General features: G+C 41.4%; 3 protein-coding genes across 9 annotated transcripts; 1 reads left to right on the top strand and 2 right to left on the bottom strand.

The window, feature by feature from the left end:
• Positions 1–1,076: 1,076 nt before the first annotated feature.
• LOC127761472 (protein SRG1-like) lies at positions 1,077–5,075 on the bottom strand. 5 transcript variants are annotated; one of them, XM_052285766.1, is made up of 6 exons: positions 4,831–5,075; positions 4,146–4,203; positions 2,898–3,219; positions 2,544–2,803; positions 1,995–2,319; positions 1,077–1,676 (listed from the first exon to the last, which is right to left on the bottom strand). In XM_052285766.1, the coding sequence occupies exons 3-6, from the start codon at positions 3,123–3,125 to the stop codon at positions 1,434–1,436; spliced, it is 1,056 nt and encodes a 351-aa protein (XP_052141726.1). In that variant the 5' UTR covers positions 3,126–3,219; positions 4,146–4,203; positions 4,831–5,075; the 3' UTR covers positions 1,077–1,433. The 5 variants fall into 5 exon arrangements, with proteins under 5 accessions (XP_052141726.1, XP_052141725.1, XP_052141727.1 ...); XM_052285765.1 differs by having other exon boundaries at positions 2,898–3,207; XM_052285767.1 differs by having other exon boundaries at positions 2,898–3,170.
• Positions 5,076–10,661: 5,586 nt separating this feature from the next.
• On the top strand, positions 10,662–12,799 carry LOC127762305 (probable lactoylglutathione lyase, chloroplastic). Its single transcript, XM_052286753.1, has 9 exons — positions 10,662–10,858; positions 10,955–11,153; positions 11,269–11,393; positions 11,516–11,580; positions 11,705–11,917; positions 12,020–12,067; positions 12,154–12,261; positions 12,365–12,505; positions 12,605–12,799. The coding sequence occupies exons 1-9, from the start codon at positions 10,756–10,758 to the stop codon at positions 12,644–12,646; spliced, it is 1,044 nt and encodes a 347-aa protein (XP_052142713.1). The 5' UTR covers positions 10,662–10,755; the 3' UTR covers positions 12,647–12,799.
• An 80-nt stretch (positions 12,800–12,879) lies between these two features.
• On the bottom strand, positions 12,880–20,380 carry LOC127762304 (casein kinase 1-like protein 3). 3 transcript variants are annotated; one of them, XM_052286752.1, is made up of 17 exons: positions 19,927–20,380; positions 19,768–19,808; positions 18,071–18,140; positions 17,834–17,982; positions 17,229–17,324; positions 17,084–17,154; positions 16,893–16,954; positions 16,641–16,704; positions 16,310–16,394; positions 16,094–16,220; positions 15,934–16,007; positions 15,626–15,680; positions 15,399–15,523; positions 14,979–15,183; positions 14,225–14,348; positions 13,868–14,029; positions 12,880–13,775 (listed from the first exon to the last, which is right to left on the bottom strand). In XM_052286752.1, exons 1-14 carry the CDS (start codon positions 20,000–20,002, stop codon positions 15,028–15,030), a joined length of 1,251 nt encoding a protein of 416 aa, XP_052142712.1. In that variant the 5' UTR covers positions 20,003–20,380; the 3' UTR covers positions 12,880–13,775; positions 13,868–14,029; positions 14,225–14,348; positions 14,979–15,027. The 3 variants fall into 3 exon arrangements, with proteins under 3 accessions (XP_052142712.1, XP_052142711.1, XP_052142710.1); XM_052286751.1 differs by having other exon boundaries at positions 12,881–13,547; positions 13,634–13,775; positions 13,868–14,348; XM_052286750.1 differs by having other exon boundaries at positions 12,881–13,775; positions 13,868–14,348.
• Between the last annotated feature and the right edge of the window lie 1,986 nt (positions 20,381–22,366).

The following is a 22,366-nucleotide window of genomic DNA, read 5'->3' as shown; positions in this document are numbered from 1 at the left end:
ATGGCAAGATCTAGATCACAAACGACTGATTTATAGCTCAAATACTCTCATTTTATGTTTCGCTTCGGTTCGACATTGGTCACTAGCGGTGATGTGAGCGAAATTTGATCGGCACAATGAATACAAGGACTACATATAACTTGTAAGTTGATGAAAAAACAACGATTATATAGTTCCTCACCAACCATAGATAGAAGGCCATCTCTGTCTCCAGGGTGGTGTTCTAAGTAGTTTTCTCGTTTTTAATAAAATTATGAATTTGTAACTCGCGGTCTTTTGATTGGTTTCCCTATAATAATTGACTATAGCTTGTTTAAAGCAAAGGCCGGTAAATTCCATTATTAAAAAAAAGGTATGGTCGAGTTTAGAGCTAAACACGGACAACTATGTGGTGGAAAGGGCTCCAAGTTATGTTGATCAGTGTTGGCACACTAAATTTCTGTTTTATTTTCTAATTCCTTTATGTCAATTTTTGTTATCAGCAATGAGCCAATGGCATTGCAAGTATTGTTATCTTGTAATTTTTGACTGGTTACCTCAATACTGCAAGAGAGCTGAGAGCTCAAATTATCGATGTGCAAGTTTGATGATAAGGGCTAATGGGGAGAGGAAGGTGGGGTTGAAAAGAAGGGCCACTAACTAGCTTCATATGATGGAGTTAATGGAACAGTTATATTGTACCACGGATTATATCTGAAAAAACCTTAGGAATTTATTATTGGGACAAACCCAGAGGTGAGGGTTTTGTGTTATTCATGCCACATGTCTAGGGTTATATGATTTTTTTTCCTTTTTTATAGGGTTATATGGTTTTTTTATAGAGCTATATGATTTTTTTTTCAGCGAGGTGGATTATGTGAAATTTATTTTCTTAGCATAATAATTAACTAATGACAAAACTGTTTTGGTAGATTGTGTTAATTGCGTACATTAATTAAGTTTCATCATACTTGAACAATTTAATATATGTTGGATGTCATGATATAAAGTTACTACTTACTATCACCATGTATTACTAGTATGGCTACGCTGATAAAGGGTAGGAAAGTGCCTTGAAACGTGAGAACGATAAATATTTTGATATAAATTTTGAATGCTAGCTAGGATGACAAGTAATTTGTAATTTGAAAAGAGTGCAGTACCGTAGTTACAATATAGTACTTCATCCGTTTCATATTGTAAGGCTTTATGGCATTGCCCACATCTATATAAATATGGACAATGCTAGAAAGTCTTATAATATGAAACGGAGGGGGTATTACATATGTAATTATATTACAATTATACCATAGTTAAATTTAAAAGTTTTTCTTTACGAGAACTTGCGACATGTTTTCAGCAATTCCCTTAAGGGGGGAAAAATGTTTGTTTTCCCAAGGAAATACTTGCTACTGAAAGCTGCTGAGCTTGCAACAATCATGCTCTCTTCGAGATCAGATCCTCAGGGAGTCGATGTACCTCTCTCCTCGAGAGAATTTTCCAAAGATCCCGGCCCTGAACTCTTCGACGCTCACTTTCCTGTATCTTGCAGGCCGATTCTCATCCAGCAAACCAGCCGCCGGCTCAATGTCTTTCTCATCGTTCACGCTGTATAACATGGCCAGGGAGATCCTCTCCTTCTCGGCGTTTGTCACCACCCTGTGCACCGGGCTCCTGAAGATGCCATTGCACATTACCTGCACAGAAATGTTGCATCCAAATATGCATCAGCATTCAGAAACCCTGGATTTATCATCAGATATACTACCTTCGTTTCAGGTCATAAGACTTTCTAGCATTGCCCACATTCATATATATGTTAATGAATCTAGACATATATGTGTCTAGATTCATTAACAACATTTATATATATGTTAATGAGTCTAGATTCATTAACATATATATGAATGTGGACAATGCTAGAAAGTCTTATAATATAAAACGGAGGAAGTACTGGATGTCTGCAGATTCAGAGAGTAAGTATTTTGGATGTTGGATGCCAATAAGGCAATTACCTCCATGGTGTCACCTAAGTTGATCAGCAATGTGTGAGGAGTTGCCTCAACGTTGTACCACTTGCCATCCCTCTGAACTTGCAGGCCACTGACATCTTTGTCGACGAGAAGAATCGTCAAGAGGGTGCCGTCGGAGTGAGGCCTGATGCCGAACACAAGGTCAGGCCTTGGACAGGGAGGGTAGTAGTTGAATCTTGCAAATGCAGGAGCTTCGTTGAGTCGGTCCAAGAAGTAATCCTCATCAAGCTCAAGAAGCTTGGCCATAGCCTGAATGATATCGTCTCTAATTCTTTTGGTTCCTGATGCATACTTGTTCAGAACATCCCTGCAGAAGAAAAGGCTCTCAAATAGCTCAGCAAAACCATTTCTTGATACATCGTCAAGTGGTACTTTCTGAATTCAGACAACAATCCTTGTTACTTTGTAAGTAATATATGAACAGTAAGAAACACTATATTTTGCAAAAAAAGAAAAAACAAAAGAGAAAGAAATTCAGACGTGTGGAAACTGGAAAGTAAAACATCGATCAATGTGAGGTGAGTAGGTGACCTGAAAGATTCAGGATGGTCAGGCCAGAAGGCAAGATCTTGCTCCTCCTTGGGTTCAACTCTGAGATGCAACCGATCAGACCAGTCCAGGATCTGATCTTGGGTAACCACCCGGTCAGTTCCATACCCTTGAATCTGGAAGTTCTTGCCATCGATCAAGTTGCTGAATTTTTGCTTCCGTTCGATTGGTTGGTTGAAAAACTCTCTCGACAAGTTCATCACGCTGTCCATCAGAGAGGCTTCTACTCCATGGTTGGTAAGCTGGATCACACACAACCACACAAATTGGAGAAATGAATACAAATGAGCAAGTCTTTTTTATGAAGCAAAGTAGAATCACTTGTTAGAAGCTGACCAGGAAGAAGCCCCAATTCTGCAGAGCCACCCTGAGCTTGGTGGCCTTCTCGGCACCATCTAGCCGGCTGAGATCAACGACGGGGAGGGGCTCCGGCAGCTCGGCGGCGACCAGCTTGACGTCAGAACGGTCTTTCTCCCGTAGCAGGTATCGGCTCGGCGGCTCCTCGACGCCGGCTGCCGCCAGCTCTTGCACTATCGCCGGCGCCCTCCATGACTCGTCAGCCATTGGTGTTCTTGTTCTTGGATCTTCCCTTGCTTAACTTTGTTCTTGCTTGAAAAGAAAGGAGATCTTTCAGCTCATCTATAGCCTGCAAATACATCTTGAATTGGATACTTGGATGAAAATGGATTGAAAATTCAGGCATAATGAGAATGGACACTGCTTCTCAGCTACTATTCAACAGTAGAAGAAATGATGTACGATGTACATGGTGAAAAAAAATGACTCGTTATAGATAAGATAAAAAGATTCAGAATGAGCTGAAGAAAGGGATAGGTATTCAAACTGTTTGACATCGTGGAATTGAGCACAAGAAAGGGAATCTTCAAATTCCTTTTTTGAAATTAAACTAAAGGTATTCAAACTATTTAACATTGTGGAATTGGGCAGAAGAAAGGGACTGGTATTTCAAGCAGTTTGACATTGTGGAAGTGAGCTAGTAACATTGTGGAATTGAGTTCCAAACGGGGCTGAATGCCTGAATGGGAAAAACAAATTCCATTGCTTGCCTTCTCTTATCTCCTAGATATTTCAACTAGTATAACTAGCCACCTAGCCGCGCGTTGCGCGACTTTGTGATGCCCGTATAAGAGCCTTGTGTATATATGGGCCATAATATATTATAATTGGATTATACTTTAAATTTGATTTTTTTTTTCAAAAATACATAAATTGATAGTCAGTCAGCTAGAATTAGATATCGAGACGAACCTATGATCCGAACTAAATGTTTAAATATTATGTTATTATTGGTCGGCAGAACTGAGCCATTAAATATGCACATCTGATTTCAACTTGTTATGTACATAATGTAATTCAATCTAGAGTAAAAAAGAATCTGTCTTTGGCAATTAGGCCCATAAAAGAGCTTGCTGAGTTAGCACGCATAGAAAAAACTACAGAAAATTGAGGAATCAATAATGAAATAAACAATTTCATAAGAATAAAACCTCCTATCATAAGTGGATAGAGAATAAGTTATGGCATTGCTCTTAGTTTTAGAAAATTAATAACAGTATTCTTTACCAGGCTGATAAGCGATGGAATTCCACCATACGGAGTAATAACTAAGCATTTGTTGGATCTGCATATATGAAAACAGAACATTAAGTTTTCAGGTTTCAGATTTTACCAAGGCCAAACTGAATAAGTCTTCTATTGGCTTCTACTGGTAAAGATCATCTTCACCTGTCCGGTCTTCAAATATTTTACATCATAATAGTGGATGTTTATGGAAATTAAACTCAATTACTCAAACAACTGAGTAAAACAAACCATTATGGTTCCATAATACTTCTTCGTTGCAGTAGCCCCCTTTTCAAGGAGATATGCAGAGAGTATTGTTATTTTAGACTCTTTTAGTCTAAAAAAAAACTTGCAGTATTTCTCACCCTAAACCTTTTCACTGAATATTAGAATGAATTATTTCGAAGTTTATATAACTCCCTGCACAACTAAAATGTAATGTCGTTTGGGACCTGCAATTTACCATGTGAATGGTGGTGACCCTTATAGCTATCCCTAAACAAAGGAATCAAATCAACACTACAAGTTTTATTCGAGCAGCACCGAGTTCAACATGTTTTGGGAGAACGGACAGGTGAAGCAACAAACAAATTCATCAATCTCATAGCAGGAGCAGAGCTATCAGACTGACATCCAAGACCAAACACTGGATTAGCAAGTAGAAGGAAAGATGGGGTGAACTCACATGGAGTTGGGGCGTGCTCGATGTCGGCGTCGATATATCAGGCACCGCGATGAAAGCTTTTACCACGGTCGGCTCCGATGGCTGTGTGTCCATGCTGCCATTGCTATGGGATGTGCCATAGTGCTTTGCAGCTTGGCTTTCTGGAGTGAGACGAGGAGAGGAGGAAGCGAGCGGCGGCAGCGTGCGGTTGGGGGTGCGACAACGAGGAGGAGATGATGAGGGGCGACGACGTTTCGACTTGGGGAGCTAGCGGAGGCGGCGTGAGCTGCCGGACGAGGGGGAAATCGCGATTTCATTTACCGTAGGGACGTACAAGGACTTATCCATAAAAAGAAGTTTCTCCAAGGACTTAGACTTGGGGTGGTTAGGGCAACACCAAATCACCAATGTACTATATAGCTATAGCTAAAGGAGTCTATAAAGATGGGATCCATATTTGTGGACTTTAACTATTGCAACATTCATAATGTATATACTCCCTCCGTCCCGAAAAAACAAATGATGTGACATATCCTAGTACTATAAATCTAGGCATACCTATAGCATACCTTTGTCCAGATTCATTGTACTTGAATATGTCACATCCAGTACTAGGTTGGTTTTTCATGGAATTGAGGGAGTAGGTAGTAAGTATTAGTAGGAGGAGAGAGGAAATAGAGACAAATGACATATTTTATTCTATATGGGCAATCTATATGCTTATGAATGAGTTTTGCTATTTCTCTCCTATACACTACTTTCACAGTATGGTTAGGTAATTGAATGTATCATTTTATTGACTATGGACGGGATTTGAAGTACATTGTGGATGCCCTTACTCCAAGGCTCCAAGCAAAGGATCGAACGGCTATCCTATCTTGATCCTAATATTTTGGAAACCCGCATTCATAGCTCTGTTTATTTGAGGGGGAGCGATGCCGCATCTCCCGTTGCCAATCTCTCTTTTCCACGAGTTTTTTTCCTTACCGCGCATGGGGCGGGTGGAGGAGCGATCATTTTTCGCGCGGGCACAGTGGAAAAGGAAATATTTCGGTTGGTAGTTTAATAAAATGTTGCACTTTTAGTTTTTAGAAATTAAATTTAGGCTTTTTCTTGAATAGATAATTTTTTTTCATTTTCTATTCCTAATTTAGAAAACAAACCCAATAACAAAATTTTGGAATGAATTATTCACATTCTATTAGTCATGCTCGTCTCCAAGCGGAAATCGGACATGCCATGTATTTTCGACGATGCGGCTGTTGAAACTTTGCTAGAAAGTTTACTTTTTTCACTACTTTTATATTAGATAAGCATATGAAATGACATGCATGTATATCCGGATTAGCCTGAATTTAATTTCATTGTGCATAACTTTTTAATGTCAAATTTATTTTTTAGTAATATTATTTTCGTTGGTGTTTAGTGGATTGTCAGGATCCCGGGTGGGCCGCACACGGGCTGGTCAGCCCATCGCCATGAGGCCCAAGCAAACGGAAGGGAGCAGCATACAAGCAGCAGCGTCGGCAACAACAGGGGGCATCGAAAGATCATTTGGACTTGGCGGAGCTGAAGCTCCCGGCGGCGGCGACTTGGGCGGCCGGTGGGCACCCTCGTCGATCTCTCTCCCCTACCTCTCCTTCGATCTCCAGCCTTCCCCCCTCGGTTCTAGAAGTTTCCAGCACTTGTATTCCATAGCTTCTTCTTCTCTTGTCCCCAAAACAGCTGTTGCTTCTATGGTGGATGCTTGTTATTGAGTTGGAAGTAGTGGGTTCCTAACAATCTGGTATCAGAGCTGTCAATTCGTGGGATTTCTAGCATGGAGTTGATGGGAGAGTACTGCAGCAACGCCCCATGCAAGTGGTTGTTGGATTTGGGCAAGGGTGGTGCTCATGACACCAACGCCCACAACCTGTTCGATGGAATGCCTAGCCAATCTGAGATGCCCAAGGAAGATCAGAGGACATCTAAGCCTGTCCCCATCAATTCTACCATGAACAAAGAGGAGAAATGGCTGGACAAAGTTCTAGATCGGATATTGGAGAAGTTTGAACAAATGGAGGCCAAGCGCATGCAAGAGGAAAAGATCAATCGGATATTTCAAAAGTTGGAAGAGATAGAGGTTCATAGGAGCAAGGCTTCCGAGGAAATAATTGCAGCCATCAGGGCAACCACCGCTGTTCTCAAGGCTACATCACCTACAGCACCCATGGCACCACCTACTCCAGTGCCTACCAAGTGTTTGACAGAATGCCCCAACAACAACTTCACTTGGGCAATGGCGAGTTCAAGTCACATTGGTGAGGATACTGCTCCAACAGCTACCTGGGAGCTAGGAGACAACAAGGACAAGGGCCACGCCCCCTGCATCGTCACCAAGGACTCACCCGAGGTCACGCCCACCATGTGTTTGACGAAATGCTCCGGTCCTACCATCGAGCCCGATCTCACTGTGGCTATAGTGGTTACGTCCGCCACCACTGCCGCGGCCTCTATGGAGTTGGTAGCCACTAGGAACGCAATCGGTGCCACTGACATCAATAATCTTGACCACCCCAAGGTGACGCATGCTAAGTGTTCGATGTCTGGCTCCGGCGTCAAACAGGGCACTGAACAAGTTGTGCTTGCGTTCCCGCTTATGCTAGCCCTATGGAGTTCATGACATCATTGGTAGAACCATCTCCACCCACAGTGCTAAAGCTTGGTGATGCCATCTACGTGGGAGATCAGGTGCCTATGAAGTGTTCGATGAAATGTACTGAGAGTGACAATAAGCCACTGATGGAACACCCCAAGGAAAACCCATGGCCACCTGCCTGGTCAGGATGGAAGAAGTGGTATATGACCTAGACTGCAATCAATCATCATTGGATGAGATTCTATTTCGTCCCACCCTGGCCTCCACCAAGTCTAGTAAGTTCTTTGGCATGGGTGCATTTTTGTATTGGAGCTCTTATACTTCAAAGGGTGGTTTTATCAAATGAAATGGTTGAGTTGGAGCCCTGGCCTCCACCACATGAAGCAAGTTTCAGAATTTTGCCTTTCCAAACTAGTAGCAGGAAATGTTGCAATTATGTCACTGCTTTGAGTATAATTGCATGGGATGAGAAGATGACAAGGAGTAGTAGAATTATTGACACTAGTTTTGAGGAAGGGACACAGGAATGTTGGAATCCATATCTAGCCTTGCCAATCCCCAGCTATTTCAGGACCAGATTGCAATGGATGCCACCTTGGCTGCCATTAGTTGGTTTGCTGGAAGCTAGAGTAGGGAAGGGTTGCACTACTGATTTTGCTGCAAGTATAATTCCTTGGAATGAGCAAAAGAAAATGATGACTATTGAAACTTCCACTTGCTTTGAGCAGAAAATGCACCAGTTTTGGGCTTTGATTTTCCAGGTCAGTTTGACATCACTTGCTAGCAAGGAAAGCAATCTAGTTATTTCTGATCCTGAATCATTATCTGTTTGGTTATCATCTGTTGATCTCTGGGGGATGTTGCTCAACTACTACCCAACTATAGTGGAGAAATGGAATATGAGAATAATTTGCATGGTGATATCAGAATCTGAATCATGTTTGGAATCAAATTACATTGGTTTGAATGTTGAAAGAGATTTCCTATATGTGATTGCTGAAGAAAAAGGTTACAAAAGGATGAAAGGAATGGAAGCAGACACTAATTCAATTCATGATGAGAAATATACTTTTGGGTTAGTTCCTACAGTGGTGTTGATCAAGCGAGGTTGTCACTGTTTGCAGCATATCAAATTGTTGGGAATCAATGTTGGCAAGCAATTCGTAACAGTGCCATTGTCATGCATCACCCAGGAGTAATTAACATGGAGTAAGCAGTTATTCAAGCTAAATCTACTTTCTCTATTCTTCTTCAATGATGGTTCATTGTCTAACACCAAATATTTGGAGCAACCATGGGATCCGGGAGGTGTATTCCATCGGCTTGGGGACAAGCCGAATTTCAAGAAGAGGGGATTGTCAGGATCCCGGGTGGGCCACACACGGGCTGGTCAGCCCATCGCCATGAGGCCCAAGCAAACGGAAGGGAGCAGCATACAAGGAGCAGCATACAAGCAGCAGCGTCGGCAACACCAGGGGGCATCGAAAGATCATTTGGACTTGGCGGAGCTGAAGCTCCCGGCGGCGGCGGCGACTTGGGCAGCCGGTGGGCACCCTCGTCGATCTCTCTCCCCTACCTCCCCTCCGATCTCCAGCCTTCCCCCGTCGGTTCTAGAAGTTTCCAGCACTTGTATTCCATAGCTTCTTCTTCTCTTGTCCCCAAAACAGTTGTTGCTTCTATGGTGGATGCTTGTTGTTGAGTTGGAAGTAGTGGGTTCCTAACATGGATGTGGAGAAAGTTGGTACCGGTACACACAGCCTTCATATTTAACTACAGCCTCCATATTTAACTAGAGATAGGAGGTGAGCCGGATCTATATATTATGGCCGAGTTTAGTTCCAAATTTTTTCTTTAAACTTTCAACTTTTCCATCACATCAAAACTTTTCTACACACACAAACTTCCCACTTTTCCGTAACATCGTTCCAATTTATACCAAACTTCCAATTTTAACGTGAACTAAACACACCCTATGTAATAGAGGGTGTGTTTAGTTATTTGGTGTAAAGTTTTTAAAGTATATAGATACACATTTGAAGTATTAAACGTAGACTAATAACAAAACAAATTACAGACTCCGCATGTAAACTGCGAGACGAATTTATTAAGCCTAATTAATCTGTAATTAGCAAATTTTTACTGTAGCATCATATTGTCAAATTATGACGTAACTAGGCTCAAAAGATTCGTCTCACAATTTATATGCAAACTGTACAATTGGTTTTTTTCCCACATTTAATGCCTCATCTATGTGTCTAAACATTTGATGTGACGTTTTTGGCCAAAATTTATGACTCGGTCACAATTTTGTCTTGTATTCGATGGCGGTACCTATTTTCCCAACCAGGTACTACCATATAATAGACTAGAAAACTAATGCCATGTCCGATTAGGTTTTCTTTTTGTAACCCTACCCCCAACCTATATAAGGTGAGCAGGGAACAATCTAAGGACATAACGATAGATGGCGAGATAAACCACAACAGATCATCAGATGAATACTACACCCGACAGATATAATTCTCAAATAAGAATCTAAGGGCATAGCCATAGATGGCGAGATATGTCACAGTTAGATCGTCAGATCAATACTACACCCGATGGATATAATTATCAAATAGGAGTAGGGTATTACCTCTCAACCTGAATTTGTCTAAATTCTGTCCCTATGCATATCCATATACTTTAGGTTTAGGTCTCGTGTGTTAACTATTTTATTATTACCGATTTCTATAATCGACAGAGGCAGAGATTGCCTGGTTGGGAAACTGCTAGGGCTCTGTGGTTGCTGCCACCACTACAAGTCTGTCAATGTCCTTAACAATTGATTGTTTGATCGTTGTCAAGCACTCAAGCCCTATTAGTTAAACAGCCACCTGCTCCGCCATTATTGGTGTTTGTATCACATTTGGGATGATTTTTGGCGGAGGTGGCAAATTTTTCATCAAACCTTTCATGGTTTCCACAATCCATCGAGAGGAACGCTAATTCTTCCATTTAAGTCATCACTGACATATATAAATTCACTTTACTATAAACCTGCATATCGGTGACGCTAAAGTCATTCAGTTAGAGGATTTAAGACACGTACTCTGTTGGTGGTGCTCCAAAACCATAGCTGCACAGGGAACGTGAATATGTTGATGTGCCACCTGTTTCTCAACGGTTACATCTAAAACGCGGGAAAATAAAAAAGGAAATGTGGCGCGAAAGGAAGGAGCAAAGCAGCCAGGAATTAAGGATAGCATCAGCGGCAACACCAACCAACCGCCCCGACCAAAGCTTCACCGCCCGCACCGCACCGCACAATGAGAGCTCTCCCCATGGCCGCCGGCCGCGCCGCCGCCGTCGCCGCCTGCGCCTCGCCGGCCGTCCCGCGGAGGTCGCTGCTCCTCTCCACCGCCGCCGCAGGTGAGCCCCCCTATCGACCCCCGGCTGATTCCTCCTCTCCAAGCAAATTCAGTCGGTTCGATCGGTCAGCTGTACGTCTTCTTGGATGGACTGCAGCGCTGCAGCCGGAGCCGGTGAGGCTGAGCCGGGGCGCGAGCGCCGCGCCCAAGCTCCGGGCCTCGCCGCCGGACGCCGCGCAGGCGGCCACGGCGGCGGCGGCCTTCGGCAGCAAGGAGGCCTTCGCCTGGGCCAAGAGCGACAACCGGCGGCTGCTCCACGTCGTCTACCGCGTCGGCGACATCGACAGAACAATCAAGTAGACAAACCTCATCACCTTCACGGATACAATCTCTTACTGAGAAGTGAAAATCAAACACACAATCTGACATTTTTCCTCAATTGATTGATCTTCTGCTGCTGCTGCTGCATAGGTTCTACACGGAGTGCCTTGGGATGAAGCTGCTGAGGAAGCGCGACATCCCGGAGGAGAAGTACACCAACGCCTTCCTCGGCTATGGCGCGGAGGACAACCACTTCGTCGTCGAGCTCACCTACAGTTAAAACCGCTACTCCACTCCTCCCATTGCATAATTTTGCATTGCACATTGTTCATTCTCTCATATGACTGATATGTTCCTCCTCCTCCTCCTTTGGTCTCACCTCTCGCATATGGCGCAGACTATGGCGTCGACAAGTATGACATCGGGGCGGGTTTCGGTCACTTTGGCATCGCCGTCGACGATGTAATTTCAGCTCTCGACAATTGCGATCGATCGCAAGTGTGATTGATCATCACTTGCTTGGTCTGATGGTTGGTTGAAAGTTTGGCTCAATTGTGTTTGGGGTTCTTGGAATTGATCATGGCAGGTGGCGAAGACGGTGGAGCTGATAAGGGCGAAAGGAGGGAAGGTGACCAGGGAGCCCGGCCCTGTCAAGGGCGGCAAGACGGTGATCGCCTTCGTCGAGGACCCAGATGGCTACAAGTTTGAGATCCTTGAGAGGCCAGGGACTCCAGAGCCCCTGTGCCAGGTGATGCTCCGTGTAGGTGATCTTGATCGGGCCATAAGCTTCTATGAGAAGGTTCGAATCCAAAACCGAAAAGAAATAAGAACCCGCGCAATTTCGGAGCTTATCCTGCCTTGATGATTCTCATAGCATTGGATTGGATGATCCATCTTGCAGGCCTGTGGCATGGAGCTGCTAAGGAAGAGAGATAACCCTGAATACAAGGTGATCAATCTGCAGAAAAAAAAAAAGAACTTCATTTGGGGGACCATTCATGTACAATGTGGTGACATTTTCAAGTGCTTGTGCAGTACACAGTGGCAATGATGGGGTATGGTCCTGAAGACAAGAATGCTGTGCTGGAGCTGACATACAACTATGGTGTCACTGAATATGACAAGGGGAATGCATATGCCCAGGTGAACACTCCATCTATCATGGATCTCCTTTCTTCCATTCACCCCATCAATGGTTTCTAGAGCTGAACTGGCATGACGTCGCGATCGCGCCATGCTCACGCAGATCGCGATCGGAACCGACGATGTCTACAAGACGGCGGAGGTGGTGAAGCTGTTCGGAGGGCAGGTGGTGCGGGAGCCGGGGCCATTGCCGGGGATCAACACCAAGATCACGTCCATCCTGGACCCTGATGGCTGGAAATCGGTATCGGATCATATGCTTCAATCAGCCAAATGTTTCAAAGTGCTTTCTTCTGCTGGTCATCAGTAGAAACATTTGCTCACTCTTCTCTTGTCATGGCAGGTGTTTGTCGATAACATTGACTTTGCAAAGGAACTGGAGTAAAACTTGTTCAGAAACTGGGTGCCAGTTCTGTTTGTTGAATGACTCGTGACCAGAGATAAATTTGTTGCAATCACTGTAAATGAGCTCGAACTCCATGACAAGAATTTTTGGTGTCTGAATAAATAACAGAGCATGAGGTTTCGACCCCGTGACGACCGGGAAGAGTACAAAACATAGCTTAGATGAATAGATAACAGGACCTAGCTACCTGATCTGTTCCAAGTTTGAAGCTTAATCTGAAAATAAACTGTTCAAAGCAATGAACAAGTTGATGCATTCCAAATCCAAGAATGAAACAGACCCTACTCCACTTACCACGAGGTTATGACAACTTAAAATCCCAGAAGGAATGAGCATAACATCAAATTACATTAACACACATAAGCAATTTGGCTTTACACCCAGAAGTAATGCCCGAGCCACTCAAACCATCAAACGTATGGTGCACAGTACATTCAAATGAACCTTTTGCGATATCAACAAACAGATAAAGCACAAAGTTTCCGACAATAGGGTAGCTGAAGGTCTGATTCTTCAGAATGGTATAAGCAATCGATTTCATTCCTTTTAACTCAAACAAGTTGAAGCTCCATGCCAAAAACCCCGCTTTCATTTGGATCTATGTCTTTATAAATATTAGAATAATGAAATATTGATTCTATACAAATTATGACACGAGAGCTCTTCCATTACACATCAGAGTAGAAATCATCTAGCAGAACACACACCAGCCAAGCCATGTTGCGCCAAGTGTCAACAGCTCACATGGCACAAATGACAACCAATTTACCTCTGTGAAACAAAACCACCAGGTTTCTTGCTCTCATAGATTCAAAGAGTGATCTGCATCATAAGCCACAGTAGAGTTGCACTTGAAAGTCCAAATGGCCCTGAATTTGCTCTGCCATTTTTCACAGGAAGCAAACCATTTGCTTAGGAATATTGATGTTGACAAGTCAAGATGAAAATGAAGTATGCCATGCTAACCAAATCATAAATACTTCGGAGAAAGCTCCTCATAATCTTTGATAGGATGGATATGATGCCAAACTCATTAGAGACTGCAAGCCCATCCAAGCTGAATAAGATCTCAATTTTGGCTGGCGGATTGACAGCAGCAAACTGACATCTGGTGAGGGAGAAAATATTTCAGTGAGAAATTCTATTGCAGTTACTTAATAGTACAATAGAACAAATAGCATCCATCTCCAGTCAACTTACAACTGAAAGTCAGATGGAGATCCCACAATTAGATGATGAGTGGAAGTTCCATTATCGCACTGGCGCTGATCCCTAATTATGGCTAAAGCTGTTCCAATGAGCCTCCAAGATCTCTTTTAGCAATCAATATAGCATCGTTAAAAATTTAATTGGCAAAGAACCCTGAATAAATGAGCCCAGGTAAAACGTTACAATGCATTCACACATGTAGAACACAAAAGAGGGTACTGACATTCCTAAGCTTCCATATATTATCCACATAATATGGAAAAGTGAACTTCTTGACCACTGCACGCTAAAAGATCAGTAACAGGCTAACAGCACACCTAACCACTGTTTCTGTTAGGTAGTAATCACCTCAATCAATACAGAGGACACCTTAAAAGCCTGACAGCAATTTTTGGCAACGGCTTCATGCACCAAAACATTTGAGGGCATACAGCTTTGCTCTGGATTCTCTCCCGAAGTCATATACAGTGACCTACAAGTATAGCAGCAAAAAAGGTCACTAGGCAATGCAGGAGAAACATAGGTAAGAGTGGCCATATTGGCATCACCAAAATAGGTTACAGAGACACTGAAAATGCAATGATTGCTAAATACCATATGGACCAAACGGTATCTCTTAAAAGGTGACCACTTACATTTTTAAACGCCTGAACTATTATTATTGTCAAATAAGGCACATGCCTAGAGCCAACATACAACTAGGTATACATGTATTTCCCATTTTATTTTACCTAATATTTTTCTAGGCTTCCACAAACTTTGCTTCTGATACCACCTGCATTGTTTAAACAATCAAGAAAGTGTGTTCAAGGAGAATTTGTCACAGCAACACATTATCTTCTCACTCACATTTTGAAAACTTGCTCATAACTCATAAGAGGGTCTAGCAATGACAGCGACAACATGGTGGATTCCAACTCTAATCATGCATGCCTACAGTTACCAGGATGAAACCATACCATCTCTACACACTTATTTTGTAGGGAAAGCAAAGATTCCGTAAGGTCAAGCAGAAGAAAATTACCCAAAAGCACCACACAATTGTCCATAACATCTACATAAAGAAGGTGTAAGGACATCATAGAATTGAAAGAAGTCGCACCAATGGTGGTCTGCATGGACCAATATGCTCTCATGAACTGATCCAGACGCTAAAGGTGAGTAGAAGGCCCTGGATTGTTAGTTCCATGAGCATTGGAATCAACGAGGCCCTGAGTTTTTGAAAGTGCTATATTCCTCCTTGGAGCATCAGCATGACCAAATGATGTGGATTGCAACAAGACATTTTCAGTGCTAGTACCAACTCTCTGCAGAGAAATATGACAAGATTATATAACCAAACAAAGGGCACCTTAACATTCATGTGTAAAGTTCTATTCCTATCAGGTTAAAAAAATGGGAGCATGTAAGATCTTAATAACACTCTGAAATTTCATTAGCATTCAAATTTATTTACAGTAAATTAAGTCGAACATTATTTTAGTTAGGAAAATTTCCTCATCAAATAATAGGAAGAACTTACCAATTTGTCAGTATGCCGATTACTTGAACGACTGTTTTCAGCAGTAGATTTGAATTGCATTCTAATTGCTGGGCGTTGCTCTGCTTCAAGCTGACCAGAAGCTTCCGTTGGGCGTGACACACTAACTGAAAGTAATCAGGTGACAACCATGACTAAGTTACAAAAGCCACAGTATTAAAGGAATACCATGCATCTATTGATACTAAGAATTTCGTGCAATCTGCTACCTTGGTGCTTCTCAATATTCGTTGGAACCGCCCGGCTACTTACACCTGGATCTTGCTGTCAATGAAGAGATTGAGAGATAGATCAGAAAAGGTGCTAAGATAGAGATCACAAATAGAAACTGATTATAAGTGAAAAATCAATCTAGGAGAAATCACAGACATTCCATTAAGCACATCAATCTGGGATCCAATTAACCCATTTAAAATGCATAAATTTCTGACAATTGTTCAAATTTTAAAAAAAATTAAAAAATAAGAACGATCACGATTATGTGAAAAGAAGCAAGATCGCAATCACTGAAACATACTTGTTGAGCCTTTGCTTTTTGGGATTGTTTGCACTTCAACAGTGTCCAATCAAAAACATGATCATACTGATAACCTGGTGGCCAAATTATTGAACAAGATATTAAGTTCATGTAACATAAGATAATGGGAGATGTACCACTAGTGCTTCTGATGCTATACCTTCACGGTCAGCCAAATCTCTAAAGAGCCTTCTCAAAAATCCATAATCCGGCCGTTGATCGAATGTCAATGAATGGCAATAATGAAAATAAGAAGCAAATTCAACGGGATGGGATTTACATAAAACCTGCACCAACAACTCCATAAGCAATCACATCAACGAAACAAAAAGGTGTGAATAATTTACATAAATTAAAGCATGCAAACTTAAACAACCTCGATGGGTGTTGCGAGCTTTTTCTCACTTATTTTATCGTATTTCTGCTTCTTTGTGGCAGCTTTTAAACCCTGCCAAGGAAGACTGGACAAAATGCATAGTTAGTTTAGAGAGAGAAACAAAAATCTATGGATAATACAAGCACAATAGCACATGGCAAATTCAAGACTAAATCTAGCTGGCTTATTAATGTTAAGAGGATATAACTACCTTTTTGTTAACAATGGTCATGCTGCAGTTACAGATATTATCTTACAATCATAAATTATTCTGCCACAACGAGAAGGAAAAATATAGTCTGAATAGCTTATTAACACTGAAGAATACTACCTTCCCCTGAGAAAATACAGAAGAACATAACCAATGGATTCCAAATCATCTCTTCGGCTTTGCTCTGGCAAGGGATAGCAAAACTAAGTTTAGTAATTGATGTAAAAGGAAAGTAATAGAATAATAACTTCGCTTTATTTAAGTGGAATTTCACGACAAATAATCAAACAGTACAATTATCACGATTCATGATTACAGCATCTAAAGTTATGACTTATGACATCACATAAATAGAATTGTTATATTTCTCACCAATGCCAAGATGAGTGTTGCAACTTGCATATCGAGCTGTGCCGGTCAAGTTTTTATTTTCCCTGTAAAAATGGCAAGTGGGTTAACGACACTCACACAACACATGTTACACCAGAAAGTAGAAGATTAAATTAATGTATAGCGAAAAATAACAAAAGAAAAAATAAATGTGGGGTTAACTACTTGCTCACCTATAAGGTATGTGGCGATTAGTAGTTGCGTCACGGTACCTCTTTGCAAGCCCAAAGTCAATAATGTAGACCTGAGAGTTAGATGGCAAAACAATTACAGCGCATAATCACAACATATATGTACAAACAGCCACTTGTTACACACCTGGTTAGCTTTACGACCAAGGCCCATGAGGAAGTTATCAGGCTTGATATCTCTGTGCAAATATCCCTTGGAATGCATGAATTCTACTCTTGTTATCTTCATGATTAAATGAGAAATCAATTAATGGATCGGTAAAGAAAAAGAAAAAACATGGTTCGGCAGGTTGTATAGGTAAGTCCATAGAAATCAGTATACAAAATTATCCAGCAAAAAAGTTTCAGGCAAATTTTTGAAGTTGCTGATAAGAGTGCAAGAAATAGAACAAACCATCAAAGAAAAACTACCGGATAATTAAATTTGTGTTACAAAATTCAAGAAAAAAAGGTATGTTGCAAGCAATATGGAATCCTGGTACAGGTATATCGTGTACGTGAAGTTACGTTATTAACAGTAGAATTAAAAAAAAATGTTCTAAAACCCCTCTATCACCTTTGGTGCTAGTTTCTAAAAAATGTTCTAAAATGTTCTAGTGCCTATAGTGTGTTAACTAAAAGTAGTATCAACAAGCAATAGCCATATTTTTCACAAAAGAGACATTAGCTTCCATAGTTACATCTCCATTTGCAAACAGAACAATGAAAGATTGAAGCCAATTCTATCATTACCATCTGATCCGCTAACATCAAGACCGTCTTTAGCGAGAATCTTCGACCACAATAAACAAATAGATCCTCAAGGCTTGGCCCCAGCAAATCAATAACAAGCACATTGTCCTCACCATCGATGCCACACCATTTTATGTTTGCAATTCCAGCTACATGAATTCACAGGTATGAAGGATTTGGGTTAGCTCTGGTACAAAAAAATGAGAAAATAGAACCATTTAAAGACCAAACACATACTCCCTCCCTGAAGAGCATTATACAGCTTGGCCTCATAAAGCAACTGGGGATGATTTGTTTTGCTGCTTTCCTGAATATAACCAGTTGCAGTATACATCAGCACAATAAAATGGATAAACAGTTCGAATGTCCTCTTAAATAATGGTTGTTGCAGTGACATGGCAAAAGAAACTATATCATATTGAAGATATATCAGAGGCCTTATACTACATAAATATGCGAATTACCATCTAATTCGATACAATGTAAATATATTATATGAAAATAAGAAAAGAGAGAAACTTAAAGCAGAAAAGGTACATCACTAAAGCATAATATACAATAAAACACTGTTTACAAGAGTTTCACGACAAGTTCAATCCAAAACCAAACAAAATGAGATCTTTAAAAGTTTTATTTCACTTATTATTTCTTGGAATAGTCAGTCGTGAAATTGAACGTCTTAAGAAGAAATTTCCAATGCAAGGATAGAATGCTAAACGTCTAGCATCTTCAACTAGGATAAAATTACATGTGTTGGAAAGACAAAGTAAAGCATTTTTCCCTTTTAAAAATAAATTTTAGATAAAATAAATATTGAAAATTAGCATTTGAATTGAATTCGAATTTCAAAATATAAAGAATGTTTTCAATTCTTTGTGTCAAATACAACTAAGACACCAACTAGGTGTTCACAAGTCTGTTTAAGAACCAAATGAGGCACAATAGTTTCCTCCTATAACGCAAAGCGCTCCTCCTCTGAACTCGCATACTTCACAGCAGCACACCAAACATCTAGCTACTCACAATCTAGAAAAGACACCCACAAGTGAAAGTGGATAGTAGGTGCAAAAGATAAATTGAGACCTGCTATCATGCACCGTTTTGACTTTTCTTCAATGAGCAATACTAATGGGCACATAGCACAGTTGTGTAGGAAACCATACTCTGTTCCATGATATCCACTTGAAATTTTTGTAGCTACAGGCAGGGGCTGAACTAGAGCAATGGCACACCCCCCTCAAGAAATTTATTTTCTTGGGCACCTAGTGCCTAATTATGTGATTAATGTAAGCATATGGTTTATTGCCACTGCTTGGTTTGAAGCTACAGTAAAACATAAATGACTACAGAAAAAACATAAATACAGCAGTAGCTTACAAACATGGGATCATTAGTTGAATATTAGCTTTAGCATGTCTCGTCGAAACGAAGCATAATAGCATTCCTCATTGGGAGATACATTCACTATTGGCGGGCAAATTTGAACACATCCACCATTGCAGACTGCATCTACTACTTCGTGGAAATGTGTTCACAGTAACAGAGAGCGGGACATTCTTTAGCTGCTAGTTACCATTTCATGTTCTATTGCCATTGTTGTTTGCGACCCACCCACCCACACACACATATTCTCTTTTCCTGTCCTAATCCTGGCTCCGGCACTGACTACAGGCCATGCAGTTTCACTCCCACAAAAAATGTATACCATTTCAGCATAAACCAGTGATTTCCAAACAGAAAGGATTACTACACAATTCCAACTCACCAACATCAACAGCGAATTAAGTTGTAACCTAACATTTTATTCTGGGTTTTATAGAACACACATGCACGGCACACTGCGAGTTAAACTATCAAAACGATGAAATCAGCCCAAAACCTAATTTCCGCAACAAGTAATCTAACATTAGCGAAGGAGGAGGAAGAGAGCTTACAATCTTGACGGCGACTATCTCGTACGTGTCGACGTGCGTGGCTGCAGGAGAAGAGGAAGAAAGCAAAAAACCACATCAGATCCGAGAACCGAATCGAAGAAGGGGGAAAAGCAGGAGGAGGAGGAGGAGGGATAGGGGTAAGAGGAAGAGAGATCGAACCGAGGTAGATCTCCCCGAAGGAGCCGCTCCCGATCTTGCGGCCCAGCTTGTACTTTGCCCCGACGATCCTATCCATGCCCCTCCCTCCTTCTCACCCTCGACGAGGCGCTAGGCTAGGGTTTGGGAAGCGGCGACGTGGGGGGGTGAAGCTTCTAGAGACGGTGGAGGAGAAACTCGGCTGTTGGGCAGGGCGGGCTGTGGAACGGCGTGGCCATCAATCAACCCCAGAGGAGGCGGCGGCGGCGGCGGCGGATCCGGGCAGTCCAGGTGCGGCGGCGGCGGGGGAGTGGAGGTGGATTAGATTGGATTGCTGCTGGTAGCCTTCCCCACTGGCGATCACTCTGACTGTGTTGCGTTGCGCCGACTGAGTACTTGGGTAGATAGACAGGGGACCAAGGGAAGGGATTATTGATTTGCTTATTTATGGTTGTTCTTCCGGGGTTCCAATTTGGAAACAACGTGTTTCTTTCCTCTAGTATCAGGGCTGGGATCAGGTTTTGAAGATAGAGACGAGTTTGCTAATGGCTTATTTGGGGAGTTTAAGGTATTAGAAGCGGCTCTTGAGAATCTGGAAAAACTGGGTTTCCCAACTTCTGACTTTAAGTTCATTTTCTGAAAAATCTGGGCTTCCCAACTTCTGGCTTCCAGTTCATTTTCTGGATTCTATAACTATAGCTTCTCAGAATCTAGACTAAAAGTTGAACTGTTTTGGGGAGCTTCTGATTCTAAGAGAAGCTACAGCAGTTAGAAGCTCCCCTAAAAAAGAGAAAAAGAAAACAGGCAGATAATAAAACAGAGAGTTGTAAAATTAGAGCAAGTTTAATAGTATAACCAACTACTAGCTTTAAATCATCTATAGTCGATTCAATAGCCAATTCATACAATAGTTACCTATAAATATATACTACAGTTCTAATATCTGGTCCCACCTGTCATACACACGTTGCATCTTAGAGTCCGTACTACTGGCTACAAATCTGTAGCCCGTTGCTCATCTCTCTCTACTTTAATATCCTCGATATGTGTTTATAGCTGGCTTATAGTCTGATATTGTACCTGCTCTTAGCGTCAACCTCGTCAACCATTACTCCTCTCCACGTTTATTACGAGAAAGAAAGATGGGAAGAGTTACAGTAGTAGGAAAAATGTTTTTCAACAAATAACAATTTAAGGCAATGAAAGAACTCTTTTGCGGTGATATGAAAAATGGCGTGCCATGTTATTATTAGATAATATTATAGCTTGTAAATTTAGGAGTTGCTCACAACTACTTGTTACATACTTACGGTTGCAAGCGGCGGTTGATCTGGTTGCTGCAGCTCTTAGCTGTCATTGTCGTGGTCGTAACAGATATGATAGCCATCACAACACCTTTACTATACTAATGTTGGTTTCATTATGGGTTTCTTGCTGCCTCACCTAGGGGTTGGGGATTGGGGAAGGAGATGGAGACGTGCTTGATAGGGAAGAGGGGACCCGGCGGAGAAAGAGCAACAACAATGTGACAAAATATGGAAGGAGGGCGGCACCGGAGCCGGCACGAGGCACGATCACGTACGGTGGGGATGCCGCTCATGGAAGAAAAGATGATGATGGGAAAAGGCAAGAGTTTTTTTTTGGAGGGCATGCTGTTTTGCAAAAACAGCTCTCTACTTTCCACATTTATAGCGCTACCCATAGAAGAGAAATTATCTTCTTACTATATTTCATGTGAAACTACGAGGATTTAAAAAACAAAACTAGGTGTCAGGTGGGCGAGGGTCTATTCAAGATTTGATTTTTGCAAAAATAGCCAACCATGTGTTATTTTCTCCGAGTCAAAAACAATTGTGAAAAATGAGAAAACAGTACAAGAAGGAGTGTTAGAGTGTTATGTATGAAGGATATCAAAATAAGGAGTTATCTTTCTCTAGTTTATTGGTTTGTCACAAGAGATAGTGTGACTTACATGTTTCATTTGATGACTTGCAATACTAGAGAAAAAATTGGTATGGAGTCCCTCAAGAGTTAAGCACTAAGATTCAGATTACTAATTACAGTACTTTTTGAGTTTTTATTCCAAGGCTAGCCTCAACCATGTTAAACAAATTTTATGGGAATTAATTTGATTCAAAAAATACATGAAATGACATGCGAGATTATTTTCAATATTCAAATCAAATTTTTGAACAGCTATGTGCTGACTTTCAAAAAAGGTAGGAAAATAAATTTAATATTCTTTAAATTATTTATGACCAAACACATGGCCAACTACAAATTTAAAGTAAAATTCTCCTTAATACATAAAACTCTTTACTACATAAAGTGCCTCCCTCTGGTAGAAAGCTAAATCAATTACTTAGGTTGCGTTCAACGTTGAGGGTTGGGAACCTTTTCTCTCCTGTACATAAAACGGAACGACGGATTAGCACATGACTACTTAAACTTGAAAAATGGATTC

Source organism: Oryza glaberrima, chromosome 2, assembly GCF_000147395.1.
Source record: "Oryza glaberrima chromosome 2, OglaRS2, whole genome shotgun sequence".
In the NCBI taxonomy this organism is placed as follows: domain Eukaryota; kingdom Viridiplantae; phylum Streptophyta; class Magnoliopsida; order Poales; family Poaceae; genus Oryza; species Oryza glaberrima.
Note: the sequence above shows the minus strand (reverse complement) of the source record. Positions and strands in the feature narration are given on the sequence as shown.

Excerpts from the sequence above, each read along its gene's own strand:
- LOC127761472 (XM_052285766.1), bottom strand. The coding sequence starts at position 3,125 with ATGGCTGACGAGTCATGGAGGGCGCCGGCGATAGTGCAAGAGCTGGCG. Across the intron at positions 2,804-2,897 it reads AGAATTGGGGCTTCTTCCTG|CTTACCAACCATGGAGTAGA; the intron begins GTCAGCTTCTAA and ends TGTGTGATCCAG. Across the intron at positions 1,677-1,994 it reads ACTTAGGTGACACCATGGAG|GTAATGTGCAATGGCATCTT; the intron begins GTAATTGCCTTA and ends ATTTCTGTGCAG.
- LOC127762305 (XM_052286753.1), top strand. The coding sequence starts at position 10,756 with ATGAGAGCTCTCCCCATGGCCGCCGGCCGCGCCGCCGCCGTCGCCGCC. Across the intron at positions 11,154-11,268 it reads GACATCGACAGAACAATCAA|GTTCTACACGGAGTGCCTTG; the intron begins GTAGACAAACCT and ends GCTGCTGCATAG. Across the intron at positions 12,068-12,153 it reads GAGATAACCCTGAATACAAG|TACACAGTGGCAATGATGGG; the intron begins GTGATCAATCTG and ends GTGCTTGTGCAG.
- LOC127762304 (XM_052286752.1), bottom strand. The coding sequence starts at position 20,002 with ATGGATAGGATCGTCGGGGCAAAGTACAAGCTGGGCCGCAAGATCGGG. Across the intron at positions 17,983-18,070 it reads TAATGCTCTTCAGGGAGGGA|CTGGAATTGCAAACATAAAA; the intron begins GTATGTGTTTGG and ends GAATTCATGTAG. Across the intron at positions 16,221-16,309 it reads AGCTCGCAACACCCATCGAG|GTTTTATGTAAATCCCATCC; the intron begins GTTGTTTAAGTT and ends TTGTTGGTGCAG.